The sequence below is a fragment of the Lacerta agilis genome, chromosome 5 (genome assembly GCF_009819535.1).
Source record: "Lacerta agilis isolate rLacAgi1 chromosome 5, rLacAgi1.pri, whole genome shotgun sequence".
Taxonomy (NCBI): Eukaryota; Metazoa; Chordata; class Lepidosauria; order Squamata; family Lacertidae; genus Lacerta; species Lacerta agilis.
Window position 1 is genome coordinate 2336101 of NC_046316.1, and position 16294 is coordinate 2352394.

At 40.9% G+C, this 16294-nt stretch overlaps 1 protein-coding gene across 1 annotated transcript in view; it reads right to left on the reverse strand.

The window, feature by feature from the left end:
* Positions 1-16294, reverse strand: part of ATXN10 (ataxin 10) — a 69766-nt gene that overhangs the window by 38489 nt on the left and 14983 nt on the right. The window contains exons 4-5 of the mRNA XM_033148023.1: positions 8146-8242; positions 4459-4623 (exon numbers count right to left, since the gene is read on the reverse strand). Coding sequence (XP_033003914.1) covers positions 4459-4623; positions 8146-8242 — 262 coding nt within the window. The remainder of the gene's footprint in view (positions 1-4458; positions 4624-8145; positions 8243-16294) is intronic.

A 16294-nucleotide genomic window follows, 5' to 3' on the forward strand; every position in this document is an offset into this window, starting at 1 on the left:
AAATTGCAAGCCAGGACATCTTTGATAACAGAAGTAGGCAAATTCCTCTATAGATTTTCCTAAACTACAAAAACTGAGATTCCCAATCCAATGTTCTTTCCACATGCACTCCTTTGTCCAATGGATCATGCACTGTTGCATTACAAGGAATGCTGTAAAAACATTTGAAACCTTCAGGACTCAGTCTTGGACAAAGATGGAAAAAACAATGTGTTGGTTTTTTTAAGATGTTGACTGTGAATTTCAGGTGATCAGGTAACTAATTAGGCACTTGGTTTTTGAGACAGTTAGAACACTAAGGGTGCAATCCTATATATATATTTACATGAGCATGAGCTCCATTCAAGTCATGTGCTAGGATTTTGCTATAAACAGGAGAAGGGAAGATTTACCCAATTTTAGGATTATTTCATCTCAAACCAAAATAGTTGCATTTCCTTAAGAAGCAAAATTACACCCTATTCCATTTACAAGTAATAAATCTGACTAAGAAGGGGATTGGAAAACAAACAGAATCACAACCGAGTTACACATTAAATGCAAAATGGGGGTACCACCCAAAATGTCATCACCCATAATGCTTGCACTATGCAATGACACCATTGCATTCTGAGTTTTTCCTCTCTCCACCAGCCTATGATAAGGAATGAGACAGGAAAACTCACAGAATGACTTCACAACATGGCGTAAGTGCTCCTAAATATTACAGATAAGAGAAGGCAAATTCACCAGGGGAATATGCCTTTTCGGCAGCATCCTCGTAGTGTGCAAAGTATGTCACTTGACACTCAAAACAGCCAAATCCACTTGTAGCCCAACCCACAAAGGCATTATTATGTTTATATTATGCAATGTGGCTCAGCTTCAGTGCTGAGAATAGGACCATTAGATGTGCTCTGCCCAGCTTCAGCACAAAAATCATTTCCACATGGTGTTTGTGATTATATTAGTCACAATTCCCATTCAAAAGTCAAATATAGTCATGGCTTTGAGAGAAAACTATTAAAAGAGTTCTTGTAGAATACCAGCATTGCTTCTACAGATGTCAAGTATCTGTTGCAACACTACAATTAAAGAACATTTTTTCCAGTGAGAAATAGCTATCAAACCCTCACTTGCACTTGGAACTTGTAACATGAGGAAACTCCAACTTTCCAGGAATTAAAAACAAATTTGGTCTTTTGGAGAGCACACAATTTTGTAGGGGGGGGGGGGGAATAAAACTATCCCAAAGTTAGAAAGGAAGGATTTTCAACCCGTAAGAGGGCTGAAAAATATTTTTACACACAGCTAGAGAATACTTTACACATTATAGCATAATGATTATACAATTTCATGAATCCCTTTTCAAACTCTTCCTCACAGGTTCTGGTCACAACTACTGGCTTTCCATTCATGATTAGCTCCACAAGCTTGAAGTACCTACGAAGTAGGGAAGGATAACCCTATTTCCTGGTCTTTAAACTTGTAGAAGTGATGTACAGAATCAGCTATATTCATATATGTTTATTCCAGTTAAGAACAAATACCGTATTTTCCGGCGTATAAGACCACTGGGTGTATAAGACGACGCCCAACTTTTCCAGTTAAAATATAGAGTTTGAGATATACTTGACCGCAGATTCTCCACCCGGCGTATAAGACAACCCCCGACTTTTGAGAAGATTTTCCTGGATTAAAAAGTAGTCTTATACTCCAGAATATACAGTACTAAGCAGGGCACAGTTTAGTTTCTTCTCCCCTATTATCCTCTCCTCCACTATAACTATATCAATAGATAAACATGGTTCCTGCCCAAAGAATTCTGCTTTTTTCTGGACTTCACATGTCTAGGTACAAACACACTTGGAATAAAGTTATTGTTTCCTCACCTCAAAAGGAGTATTTCAAAACTGGAAAAGATGCAGAAAAAGTCACCAAAATGAAGCTTACCGGTTTAGAGAGAAGGTGATTAAGAGATATGATAGAAGTTATGCATGGTGTGGAGAAACTAGACCGAGAAAACTTTTCTTTCAGTCTTATAATACTAGAATTTGGGGACATTCAATGAAACAGAACGTTGGAAAATTCAAAATGGGGAACGGGAAGTACTTCTTCACACACTGTATACTTATACTATGGAATTTGCCATCACAAAATGTAGTGACGGCCACCAACCGGGATGGCTTTAAAAGGGGTTAGACAGATTCATAGAGGTTAAGGCTATCAATGGTTACCCCTACGGTGGTTGTGTATTACTTCCAATATCAGAGGTGAGATGCCTCTGAATACCATTGCTGGGAATCACGAGTGGGGAAAGTGCTATTGCACTCAGGCCCTTCTTGCAGGCTTCCTATCTAGCTATGAGGCCTGAGCACTAGTACCTCCATTGTCAGAGCCGGCATGCCTCTGAAGACTACTTAGTGGGGAACACAAGGGAGGGCACTCTTGTCCTGCGTATAGGCAGAGCACAGGCATCTGCTTGGCCCCTGAGACTAGGTGGGCCATTGGCTTGATCCAGCAGGCCCTCCTTAGGTGCTTAGGAGGGAATGCTTGTTCTAAAATTATCTAAAGACAAATCATGCTTTTTCTTCAAATCAGTAATTTTAATATGACAAATGTAGCTGACTGAAGCTCGTTGACTAACCCTTCCTTAATGGAGCACCAGTCCTAAATCTAGTCTGTAATTGAATATCCCTAGTTTTTCTAAATTAGCTTTTAGAATATATACTGGAATTGGTTAGGATAAATTATAATGCATCTTTGAAGCACTTTTCCCTATCCGAGATATACAGTATGTGTTTGCAGGTTCAATGTTTAAAATAGATAACATATGGTGTCCAATGTTGTTTCTTTCCCCTCTTACAGGCGGTAGCTTTCAAAAGACACAAGGCTCTTCTCTGCTGTTGATTAGAGGAAACCAAAATAGAAAAAATTATCTGACTTCTTGAAGACTTTTAAATTTTCCAGTGCCTAAGGCATGACTTTTCATCTGCTTGCGTGTAAAGAAGTGTTTTTTTATATATATAAAGGGGAGGGGGAGGGAAGGAAGAAATGCAACTCAGAGAAGCAGTTGGATCAGTTTACACTGCAGTTCATGACATTCCCATCTTATTTCTGCTATCTTCTCTCCCTCTACCCAAGAAAACATATGAGTAGATAACCACAGTAATGATTACAGGACTGGGATAATAAACAGGGTAGAAGACGATGGATACATATATATACAGAGACTATATATCTATGATTTGGCACAACATGTATTGCACAGAACTCACACTCTCAGTTAGCAATGCAATACATCCACACAAGATCCTTGCTCTATTATTATTATTATTATGGCCAATGCTAATCATTACAATATATTTAGCACAATACTGTCCACTTTACTATCTAGCAGCTATCCAAGGTTTCAGCTAGAAGTTTTCTCCAGCCCTAGTACCTGAGGTCCTTTTAACTGGATATATTGTGAACTGCTTCGGGAACATTTATACTGTATATGGAAAGCCTTTTGTCTCTGACCAATCGACTTGCAAGTAAGCTACCCTAGGTTGCGCGTAATACAGGATACAGCCAAGTGGACAGCATCCCATCGGCTCACAACCCTAAGCCCATGTTTCTGCCACAGTGAGATGCCAAGTATGACTCTTAAAGATCTACTGAGTCCCAAGACCTTGGCCAGACTAACTTCTAAGGAGACCAAGTTAAATTTTTAAAAGGAACTTGTAACCTACCTCAGACAGTACAATTCTGCACCTGAAGAAATCCAGGTTATCATATCTAGTGAGGCCAAGATGCTCAGTTTAAGCAGTGTATATTTTTGGTAGATGGGTTCAACTTGTTTTAGATGAAAAACAACTGAAGAAAGCCACACACACACACACACACACACACACACACACACACCTTCAACATTAATAAAATGCCCCCCCCTTTTTAATGACACAACTGTGCTAGAAAAAATAATTCCCTCACTTAAAACAACAGCATATACTATATCTGTATATAGAGTATATCAGTCATCATTTAGGGAGGGAAATGCCTCTATGTAAGAAAACAAAAATGAGTATACTGGGGGTTTGAGGGGGCGGACAAGAATAAATATGCTAATAAATTTGAAACTAAGACAACCACCCCAGGGTATCAAAGCAAAGATGGTATCTTGCCTTTCACATTTAAATATATAAAACCATGGCTAACTCTTCAAGAAGAATCTCAGAGACAAGACTTTTTAATAAACAAAATAGCTATTTCTGAGCACAATTCAAAGTGATGGTTCTGACCTTTAAAGCCCTAAACGGCCTTGGTCCAGTATACCTGAAGGAGCGTCTCCACCCCCATCGTTCAGCCCGGACACTGAGGTCCAGCTCTGAGGGCCTTCTGGCAGTTCCCTAAAAGCAAGCTGCACATCTCATCTGAGAAAAGACAACTATCAAAGACTTAAGGTAATGTATTGGAGGGAAAGGGGGGTATACATACGCCCATTCCGATTCCGGGTACTTTCTGGAAGCCCGCAGAACAGCAAGGGCAACGTTCAAGTTGTTTTCTTCCTGTAGTTCTCTTGTCCTCTCAGGGTTAAGACAAGTGAAAAGAACCATACAGCAATAGGCAACCATTTTCTCATCTTGATGATTCAAGCAATTCCTCAGAAACAAAACAAAAAAGCAGGAATATTTATTGTTCTGGATTGTTTAGGCTATGTACCAACAGCCAATGTGTAATGCGCCCAACTCTTCAAACGGTGCTGGGTATTTACTGAATCTAAGAATGTTGGAAGGGACTCTGGGGCTTATTTTATTCTAATGAGATATCCCCAATTAATCCCTCAATGTGTAATGCATAAAATTACAGTGGTACCTCAACTTACAAGCGACTCGACCTACGTTTTTTTCGACTTCCGAATGAGTTCCGGAAGCAAAAAAATGGCCGCCGCTTATGAATTTTTCGACTTGCAAAGGGAAAGCGGCGGCACGATACCTCGACTTAGAAGTTTTGAATGCGGTTTTTTCCAACATACAAATTTTTTTGCCGTTTGGAGATGGCGCCTTCGACTTACAGAGATTTCGACTTACGAGGGCACCTTCGGAACGCATTAACTTCATAAGTCGAGGTACCAGTGTATTATTATTATTATTAATAATAATAATAATAATAATAATAATATACCACCTGAAGATCACAGGGTGGTTCACAACATAAAAATACAAAATAAGAACACAAAATACTTAATAAAACAAAAACAAAAAAAACTAACCAATAACCCCCCTCCCACAAACACCTTTAAAAGGCCATAGAATGTAAATCAGCCAAAGGCCTGTTTATAGAGAAGTGTTTTCACCCACACATCCATCCATCCAAAAATTTACCTGAAACTAGAAAGGTTAGGATTGGTTCTAGTCTGATTATGTTAATCTAAGAATTGCTACTGAAGCAAGCAAGCACTGAAGGTGTATTATTATGTCATCCTTTTAGTACCAATTGCTTTGACACTCTTTGGAAACAGAGAGGAAATTCATACAAAGTTAAGCACATATGTTTATATGAAAGGAAAGGTAACTAGAAATGTTTAAACTGTTATGCTGTTAACAGTGTTTTTTACTTCATTGTTTGCTACCTTGCCCTCACAGTTTTGGGAAGCAGGTTAGAGTTAAGACCTCTTTATGGCCAAGTAGAGATTTTTAAATGAAGATTTTTCTATTTGAGCCCCCCAAACTCTGTCAAACTTTGTTCAAAAACTTTGTTGCCTCATGACAATGTTTATGCAGCTTTAAACAACAATTAATCAACCCGGTTTTCTTGAAATCCATAGCAGTCCTATTAAAACCTAGCTGTAAAGAATTTCAAGATCCTGTTCTAAATTCATAACTCAATTTTTTGATGTAAACTGTGATATTTTAGTCAAGATAAACTTGTACTTAGCAAGCATTAATGAATTAAAACCCAGTGTACCTACCTGCATATGATTTAGCACAAAACGTTAAGCATATTAAGCATACTGATGATCTTGCAGTCTATGTTGAAAACCAACCCAATCTATGGTCCAGTTAACCTGATTCCTGTGATTGTTGTTGTTGTTGTTTACTTGTTTAGTCATGTCCACCTCTTCGTGACCCCATGGACCAGAGCGCGGCAGGCAGTCCTGTCTTCCACTGCCTCCCGCAGTTTGGCCAAACTCATGTCAGTAGCTTCGAGAACACTGTCCGACCATCTCTTCCTCTGCCGTCCCCTTCTCCTTGTGCCCTCCATCTTTCCCAACATCAGGGTCTTTTCCAGGGAGTCTTCTCTTCTCATGAGGTGGCCAAAGTACTGGAGCCTCATCTTCAGGATCTGTCCTTCCAGTGAGCACACAGGGCTGATTTCCTTCAGAATGGATAGGTTTCATCTTCTTGCAGTCCATGGGACTCTCAAGAGTCTCCTCCAGCACCATAATTCAAAAGCATCAATTCTTCGGCGATCAGCCTTCTTTATGGTCCAGCTCTCACTTCCATACATCACTACTGGGAAAACCATAGCTTTAACTATACAGACCTTTGTCGGCAAGGTGATGTCTCTGCTTTTAAAGATGCTGTCTAGGTTTGTCATCATGGAACCCAAGAAAGTAAAATCTCACTGCCTCTATTTCTTCCCCTTCTATTTGCCAGGAGGTGATGGGACCAGTGGCCATGATCTTAGTTTTTTTGATGTTGAGCTTCAGACCATATTTTGCACTCTCCTCTTTCACCCTCATTAAAAGATTCTTTATTTCCTCCTCACTTTCTGCCATCAAGGTTGTGTCATCTGCATATCTGAGGTTGTTATTTCTTCCGGCAATCTTAATTCCGGCTTGGGATTCATCCAGTCCAGCCGTTCGGATGATGAATTCTGCATATAAGTCAAATAAGCAGGGAGACAGTATACAGCCTTGTCGTACCCCTTTTCCAATTTTAAACCAATCAGTTATTCCATATCCAGTTCTAACTGTAGCTTCTTGTCCCACATAGAGATTTCTCAGGAGACAGATGAGGTGATCAGGCACTCCCATTTCTTTAAGAACTTGCCATAGTTTGCTGTGGTCGACACAGTCAAATGCTTTTGCGTAGTCAATGAAGCAGAAGATGTTTTTCTGGAACTCTCTAGCTTTCTCCATAATCCAGCCCATGTTTGCAATTTGGTCTCTGGTTCCTCTGCCCCTTCGAAATCCAGCTTGCACTTCTGGGAGTTCTCAGTCCACATACTGCTTAAGCCTGCCTTGTAGAATTTTAAGCATAACCTTGCTAGCGTGTGAAATGTGTGCAATTGTGCGGTAGTTGGAGCATTCTTTGGCATTGGGATGTAGACTGATCTTCTCCAATCCTCTGGCCACTGCTGAGTTTTCCAAACTTGCTGGCATATTGAGTGTAGCACCTTAACAGCATCATCTTTTACAATTTTAAATACTTCTCACTTGGAATATCATCACTTCCACTGGCCTTGTTATTAGCAGTGCTTTCTAAGACCCATTTGACTTAGAAAGTCCAGGATGTCTGGCTCAAGGTCAGCAACCACACTACCTAGGGTGTACGAGACCTCCATATCTTTCTGGTATAATTCCTCTGTTTATTCTTGCCACCTCTCCTTGATGTCTTATGCTTCTGTTAGGTCCTTCCCACTTTTGTCCTTTATTATGGTAATCTTTGGACGAAATGTTCCTTTCATATCTCCAATTTTCTTGAACAGATCGCTGGTTTTTCCTATTCTGTTGTTTTCCTCTATTTCTTTCCATTGCTCGTTTAAGAAGGCCCTCTTGTCTCTCCCTGTTATTTTTTGGAAATCTGCATTCAGTTTCCTGTATCTTTCACTATCTCCCTCGCATTTTGCTTGCCTTCTCTCCCCCACTATTTGTAAGGCCTCATTGGACAGCCACTTTGCTTTCTTGCATTTCCTTTTCATTGGGATGGTTTTCGTTGCCAATTCCTGTGATTAGCATACACAAATAAAGTAAAAACAAAAACAAACAAAAAATCCTTCCAGTAGCACCTTAAGGACCAACTAAGTTTGTTCTTGGTATGAGCTTTCGTGTGCATGCAAATAAAGTACTACTCTCTCATTCTCCAAAAATACATTTTAGGGATAGTAAATAAGGTAACTTAAAATTAAAATATAACCATATAATATTTCATTTGTTGATGGGCAGGATAAGATGCTTACAAGAAAAGTGAAGGGAAAGCAAGAGTCCAAATCCTGTGCTGAGAATCTTTGTTTCCAGTTGCAATGTTTCCAAGAAACTGGAGGCTACAGCGAAAAGCTGGAGGGGAAAAGAGAGAAACATTTACTTGCCCAGTCAAAATGCCTTACAACATATCAAAGCTATCCAAAGAAATCCACAATAATCTAGTCCAGCAGCACATTAAAAGCACATTAATGTTGCAAAGCTATGCACATGTGGTTGGAACTAAATGCAATTTAAATCTCGGGGACTTACTCTGAGGAAACAGGTATAGGAACAACTATGATAAACATGTTCACAATCTGTAAGCTTGCTATTCACAAATTACTAGATCTACACCTATTTAGAATAATTTCTAGAGTGGTGACTATGTTAGTCTGTTACAGCGAAGTCTTCTGGCATGTGAAAGACTAACAAATTGATCATTTTATAAGCTTTAATGGACTCAAGTCCACCTAATAAGATGCAAGGAATATTATTTGAAGGAGGCAGGCACATGGCTATAAAGTTAGAGAGAGAGAAATACTAGCAGTGATATCACAGGGACACGAAATGCAAGAATACAGACTTATAATTCTTACAGCTTAAATGGGAAAGGAGTGGGTTCCCTGCCAGGTGAGCGCACCTCTGGGGGGTGAAGGACAAGCAGCATTTTGCAGCCTTGCAGGTGCAAAATGGCCTTCTCAGTGCTGCTTGGTCCCCCCTCCTTCTCACCTCTCCCTCCCTTTTTGCAGTTCTGCTACAGACAGCCACCCTGACGGCAGGGACGAAAGCCTTCCACATCTGCAGCAGGATGTCGCCACTGCCTCATTCAAAGGGCCGTGAACCCTCCGTGATGGTGCTGAGAGGTGGCAGCGCAGCTCTGGGCAATGGCAACATCCACCCAGGGTTTGCTACCAGTCATCTTTGGTTTTTCGAACCCAGGGCCTATGTTCAACAACAGCCTGAAACACGGGGACGACTTTAAAATGTATCTCTTACAAGATGGCCCTTTTCAATCTGCTCTCTCTTTTACCTACTCGTCACTCTCCACTCTTCTCCTTCCTCCCTAAAAGAGAAAAAAAGCCATCCAGCAGAAAAACAGTGGTGGTACACAATCCACCTTCAGTGGGTATGTGACCCAGGCTGTGGGTCTCAACACACTAATTAGACAAATGCTATAGGACAGAGATGGCGAACCTTTTAGAGACCGAGTGCCCAAACTGCAACCCACAACCCACTTATTTATCGCAAAGTGCCAACATGGCAATTTCACCTGTATAATTTTCTGTGTGTTTCATGTTTCTTCTTTATGCCTGCTGTTGTAATAAATAATCCTTCATGAAAGTTATTACATTACATTCTTCATTAAATTGTCTTTCCATTGATATATAATTTTATGGTATAACTCAGTGCTTTTTTTCTCCATTCAGTTCCTTTCTCTCTTAAGTCACACACCCCTTCTATTTATTTATTTATTTATTCATTTATTGAATTTGCATACCGCCCTTCAAGTGCAGGTCTCAGGGCAGTTCACAGCATGAAAATAAAAGATAAAAAACACAAAATACATGATGAAAACAAGAACAAACCAATAACCCTCCTCCCTCCCAATACTTATTCCATGTGTAAACATCTACATTCACAAGATAAAAGGATAAACACAAACCACATGACCCAAAAAGGGTCACCCTTCTGCCTGCCAACAATTAAGCACCTGTTTATTGCAAAATGCAACCTGCACAAGAGTGTTTACATGCACCCCTCTCAGTACCACGGGAAGTCAGCTGGCTGAAGTCCTGTTGATCCACCCCTCAGATACTCTTTATAATGGGAAACAACCCTCCAGAGAGGCAGTGGTGGAGGAACCCTCTCCAGCACCCGGGGCGGCACATGTGTGGCACCCCATATGGACGGCGCACGAGAGCGGCAGCCCGTATGGATGCCGTGCCTCGCCCGCTTGACACCTGGGGGGAGGCAGGAGCCATCTTGTTGCCCCTCCCAGAGTGGCACCTGGGGCCCTCCACCCCCCTTCCTACGCCACTGCAGAGAGGGCACCCATCCCTCACACCCCAGTGTCGCCCACCATGTCGCTCTTAATTCCCTTGCCTACACCTTGCCCGGCTTCCCTCCTCCTGATTCTGCACACCCTTGCTCGGGAGTAAACTCCGCTGACCTCGGCAACGCTTCCTTCCCGAGAAAGCCTGCCCTCCTCTCCTCCTCACTCCTCCCCTACCCCTGGCACGTAAGCTACGGCATTAGGCTTTGGACATGTCCATGGGCGCTCCTCCTCCTCCCACCTCCAGCACAGGTGGGGCGACTGTGCGCATGCCCACAGAGAGGGCTCTGAGTGCCATCTCTGGCACAAGCACCATATATATGCCACCACTGCTATAGGATAAAGAAGGCAATCACAAGACTGTCCCCACTGCAATTGGGAGGGAAGGAGAACTTTGCAGAGAGGGATCGAAAAGGGGTTCATATATTTGTTACATATATGGTCTTCTATCCAGGCATGTCCAACAGGTAGATCGTGATCTACTGGTAGATCACTGGACGTCTGCAGTAGATCACTGGTAGATCACTGGCTTCCCCCAAAGAAGCTGAACAACTGTGGCTCCCCTAAAAAAAAGCTCAATATTTTACCTCCTCCGTGAAAAAACTCCACAACTTTGACCCACCCACCCCCCAAAATGGGCCTTCCTACTTCCTAAAAAAAAGCTGAACAACTTTGACTTGAACCCCCCCAAAAGGGGGTAGATCACTGCCAGTTTTTAACTCTGTGAGTAGACCGCAGTCTCTTGGGAGTTGGCCACCCCTATTCTATACTCAATAAAGCTGATGCATAAACAACTCCATTTTTAATTTTAGCATGGCAAAGGGGGAGGATCAATTGGCACTGCAGAATGAATGCAACTGTTATACTTCAAAACAATCTAACATGCCAGCATGCCCCTCTAGCACCACAGCATTTCTAGCTACAGGCATGCTGTGGAGACACAGCCTTTAAGAGCATGTAAATGAAACTTTTTTTCCCCCACCTATAAAATAAAATAATACTAGACAGCATCATTTTCTGCATACACCTAATGATTTCCCTTAATAAATATCTTGTTCAAAATTCAAAACTAGGTTGTGGTATTTTGTTCACCGTAGAAGAACTCTGGATGAAAAGGAACCTGGTGGAAATGCAAAGATTATTTCCCCGGGGCAACAACAGGATTAATATGCTTTAACTTTTACCCCTATTTTTGTCTGCTTTGCCTCAAGTACTTAAAGTATTTTTCAACCTGTCACATAACAGAAAACTTAAATTTTATAGTGACTCAAAGAAGCAAACAGCAGCGACTATGGAGCAAAAATAGAATCTAATGGAGGAAAAAATATTACAGTATTGCAGGGTGTAGGGTGTAAAATAGCAATATTTCAAAGGGGAAATGTTGAAGTCACTCGCTACTAACTTTATTTTTAGGCAGCTTGGCAAACCACTGCAATTTGCAGTCAGGGAACTCAACACCCTAAAATCTCCCTTCCAGAAGACTGAAGCCAGAGAATTTTGCTTCCTTACCATATTGGCCCGAATATAAACCGCAACCGAATATTAACCGCATCTTTAAAATTCAGGGGGGGGGGGAGAAAAAAGACAATGCCTGAATATAAGGCTCTTCCTTAAAATTCCACAGGCACTCACACCCGTTCCCTTTTACCGTATGCCTGCTTCAGCAGTGATATCATAAATGCCAATTTTTGTACGGTAATGTAAATGCATCAAGTATGCTAGTAATGCAAGCTATGTATTATTTTCAGTTAAAGAAAACTATTGATTTTCAATGAAATATTAGTCAAGTTTGTAGCTAGGACTCCAAAAGAAGAAGGCCAGTAAATTTAAATAAGAATAATAAAAGAATTCCAGTCTATAAAAGTCTAAACATTAGCATACAGGACACTTTGGGCAAGACTTACAAGTTCTCAATTTCTTCAGTTGCTTACAGGCTGGCTTATAAACATACTATTACATATTAAAATATAGTTAAACAGATATTACTAAGAGGCAGCCCATTGCAAATGGAAGTGTCCTTTGCCAGGCCCTGGAAATAGCAAAGGAGTATCCGCTTGAAAGGGACGGAGCCAGCTGGCAACCAGAGTTGCTAGAAGGGCCTGGGAACATTGCTCCTTTGGAACACACAGAAAGAAAACTTGGAATAAGGTCACTTGGGGTTAGGCACAAAGCAACCCCTGACTTTTACTTTCTTAACTTTTTAAAACTTGTTTTTTCTTCAAATCTCAAAGATTTAAGAAAAAACTGTTTAAATTAGCGTTATGTTGCCTATCTTTATACAGAAGGGGACATGGAACCAACACTGGACATAGCACTCATGCAAGAGAATCAAAACAACTCTGTCTCAAGAAGCTTACAATTTAAATGTCAGTCCTAGGAGAAATGAGAAGAAGAATGAGAAAGGCAAAGATAACAGGAGACCTCTGTGAGCAATTGCTGCTACAGAAACCACAATATGCATGCATGCATACATACATACATACATACAAACACCAACAGGAATTTACAACAATTATCGTAACTATAAGAAATCAAAATTATATGAGATAGATCTTAAACGCTGACAGCCTATGATTGCATTATGATAACCTATGAGTACATTTTATTGAGTGCTTTGAAACAAAAGGGAGTAGGAAGAGATAAGAGATACAAGTAGGAACAAAAACTTGAATGACTTGAATGACATGTCTGCATCAAGTTCCATTTGTAAGTTTTGCCTTTAGAATTTTCCCACTTCTGCCCTCTCTAAAGTCATGCTTGCTTTTAGCAAAATTAAGTAATCCAGAGTCTCTTGAGCCAAAAGTCCGTAGCACATCATTTAACTGCTAAGTCGGTTCTATCCTTAACCAACAACTATCAGTTACAGGTAGGTAGCCGTGTTGGTCTGCCATAGTCAAAACAAAATAAAACATAAAACAATTCCTTCCAGTAGCACCTTAGAGACCAACTAAGTTTGTTCTTGGTATGAGCTTCCGTGTGCATGTTGTATCTGAAGAAGTGTGCATCATGCACACGAAAGCTCATACCAAGAACAAACTTAGTTGGTCTCTAAGGTGCTACTGGAAGGAATTTTTTTATTTATTAAAAAAACTGGGCAAGTCCACATACTTAAAAATAGCTTACAACTTCACAAATATCAAATCATTATGTGGATGGATCAACTTCAAAATTCTAACTGAAGTTAAATATCACCAAAACATAACCATCATGCTTTTAAAATTTGAAAGGTATGGTGATTCAATTATTTTGTGATATAAATTAAGATTCATTTCAAATGAAAGACTGATGTTAAGAATCTGTATTTACTACAAGATACTTGGCCAATGAGTCCAAAGCATCATGAAATACTGCAACAGTAAGATCATTATTACTCTTGGCTTATAAAACAAGCATAGAAAGACAAATGTTCCAAACGCCAATGAAGTCACAGCTTTGCACTCCAGCTTGGGGTGGGGGTGGGGGTAGGAGAAGCAGGGTGGGAATAAATCATCCAGTTCAAATTATATAGATGGAGAGACACCTATTTTAACTTAAAACTGAATGGATTTAAAGACACATCTTCATGTGTGCTTGGCCAGTTTAGACATCAAGAAACTGTGGCAGAGTTGTGGCTCTGGGGACACCTCTGGGCAAAGGTCATAATCTTGTCTAACCAGTTGTCAAAGAATGTATTACAAGCCCCCTCTAGTGGCAAATCCCTCCAGTTCAACCAAGCTGTTAGCAGCAACCCTTGTTTTTAAAATCACTTATAAAGCAGGTCGAAACAAAATTTAAAAATTCCTTCCAGTAGCACCTTAGAGAGCAACTAAGTTTGTTATTGGTATGAGCTTTCGTGTGCATGTGCACTTCTTCAGATACACTGAAACAGCTTTTTCCTGTAAGACCAATTGCAGTCGTTAACAGTCGTCAACAGGTTTTCCACACCCATCAGCCAATCCCCCATTCCCATCACCCTTCTGAGTAATACCCTTCCCCACTCTCTCACTATATATAAGGGTCTGGTGACTTCTGTTTCAGTGTATCTGAAGAAGTGTGCATGCACACGAAAGCTCATACCAAGCACAAACTCAGTTGGTCTCTAAGGTGCTACAGGAAGGAATTTTTTATTTTATTTTGTTTCGACTATGGCAGACCAACCTACCTGTAATTATAAAGCAGGTGACATACATCCCATTTTAGAAGCAAATGGGTGCTGAAGCTTAATCCCTCCAGTATTTTGCCTCCTTGCAAACTTACTGTAGCCAATACAAAGAACGGGTTGTGGTATATGCTTGGTGACCACAATTACCAAAGAAGGATATGTCCCCTGGTCAAGGAGTCTGCAGCTTAAGATTCACAAATGCTAGGTCATAGTGGATCTCGGGCTTAAAGGATTGTTAGCACAATATGCTACAATTTAGGACACCAATTTATATCAGGCTATGTGGCTATCTGAACAGTAAAAGGAATATTGATTGGCCACATGTTCATCTTACATCAAAATTTGATTGAATTCAGCCACAAACCACTTAAAAGTTAAGGCTAGGTTTTATCTGAATTGCACAAAAAGAAGGCCTATGCCTATTATAGATCCTAAATATCAAAGAGCAATCCTACATAACTGACCACTGGCAGACTTGCAACCTGGCAGGGATGGCGTACAAAACCAGGTAATAACGGCTCTTCCACACAGGAAGTATGTGGAAGACCTCTAGATTCTGCATGATCACGGTGGACCTTTTTCAAACTGCTGCAATTCTACAAATCATGGCAGCCGCATGACCTACATATCCCCATGGGAGAACATGGCACACAGAGAAATCACACTGTTTTGTTTAAAGCAGGGTTGTGAGCATCCTTTGACCCTCCATATGTTGTTGGGGTCCAACTTCCACCGGCCCAGCCAAGGTGGGAGCTTTAGGCCATGAACATCTAGAGGGCCACCGGTTTAGCTACCCCTGGGTCTACAACAAATGATGGGGAGGCTGCTGTGGAAGACCACCAGACAATGTCACTTCCGGTGAGAGCTGTTGCCCAGAGGAAAACCCTCCAGGACCTCCAGAGCCCTGAACACTGAGATTGCCCACCAGCCTTGGGCTGGAAAGCAGACACTGTAAAGTAAAAAAGGCTGCAGCTGGTAGCCCTGAACACAAATTAAAAAATTAGCCGGCTGTCTACACATGAAATAAACAGCTCCTCTAGTCAAATTGTGAGCTACATTTCCATTCTATTATGCCTTAGGAACTGCTGGAGACGGAGCCCCATCAGAGCCTTTCACCCTTGGCAAAGGCAAGAAGTTATTTAGGGACCTGGGAAGACTATGTGTCCTTTGGAATTTGAATCAGGAGTCTGTCTTCTCAGCCTTGGAAGCAGTCTTTCGTAGGCTAGATGGTTTTCTCTATTTGAAGGAGAAGAGCTTCTTTTCAGTCCATCCCTGATTTCTAATTTACATTTGATTTTAATCTTCAGGTTTAAATGACACACACACACACACACACACACACACACACGGCCCTTAGTGACTCTACAATGATTTAAGCAAGGTAATACAAAAGGTTTTTTTCTGTGAATGAAACTGTAGGCAAAGAATAAAATAGTTGTTTTCAAGTTGTTAAGAGATTTTGCGTAATTTAATGGTAAACTTTAATTCTGGACTTTCAATGCACTTGCACACTTGTGTGCCATGCTTTTCTGAGCTGTGCAACAACGCTAAATGGCACCAGCCTTCTTACGAAGTTGGATAACTTGTGAGAGGGCCGATTTAAGGCAGAATATATTGCCAGCCCAAGGCCACAGTTTGGAGAAGACAGCAACCCCTGAGAATACAGAAACTGGAGAGGGTGTACAACATCTGGTGTTAAATGCAAGTTTTAAAACATGCAAATGTTGGTAAGGGGTGTGCTGATAATTATCAGGGTTGCAGCAGGCATGTGGGAGGTTAACTCTTTTCTCCCCAGCTCAGCAACTAAGACAAATTTGTCCTCTTAAGGTTGTTTTTGCATTCTCTTATTGGCGCTAACAGCTGATACTTTTTGGATTTTAAACCTACAAGTTAAATGTAAATCTGCATTTAAGGTCACATATGATATGGCCCTTTGTTTTTAAAGGCCTAT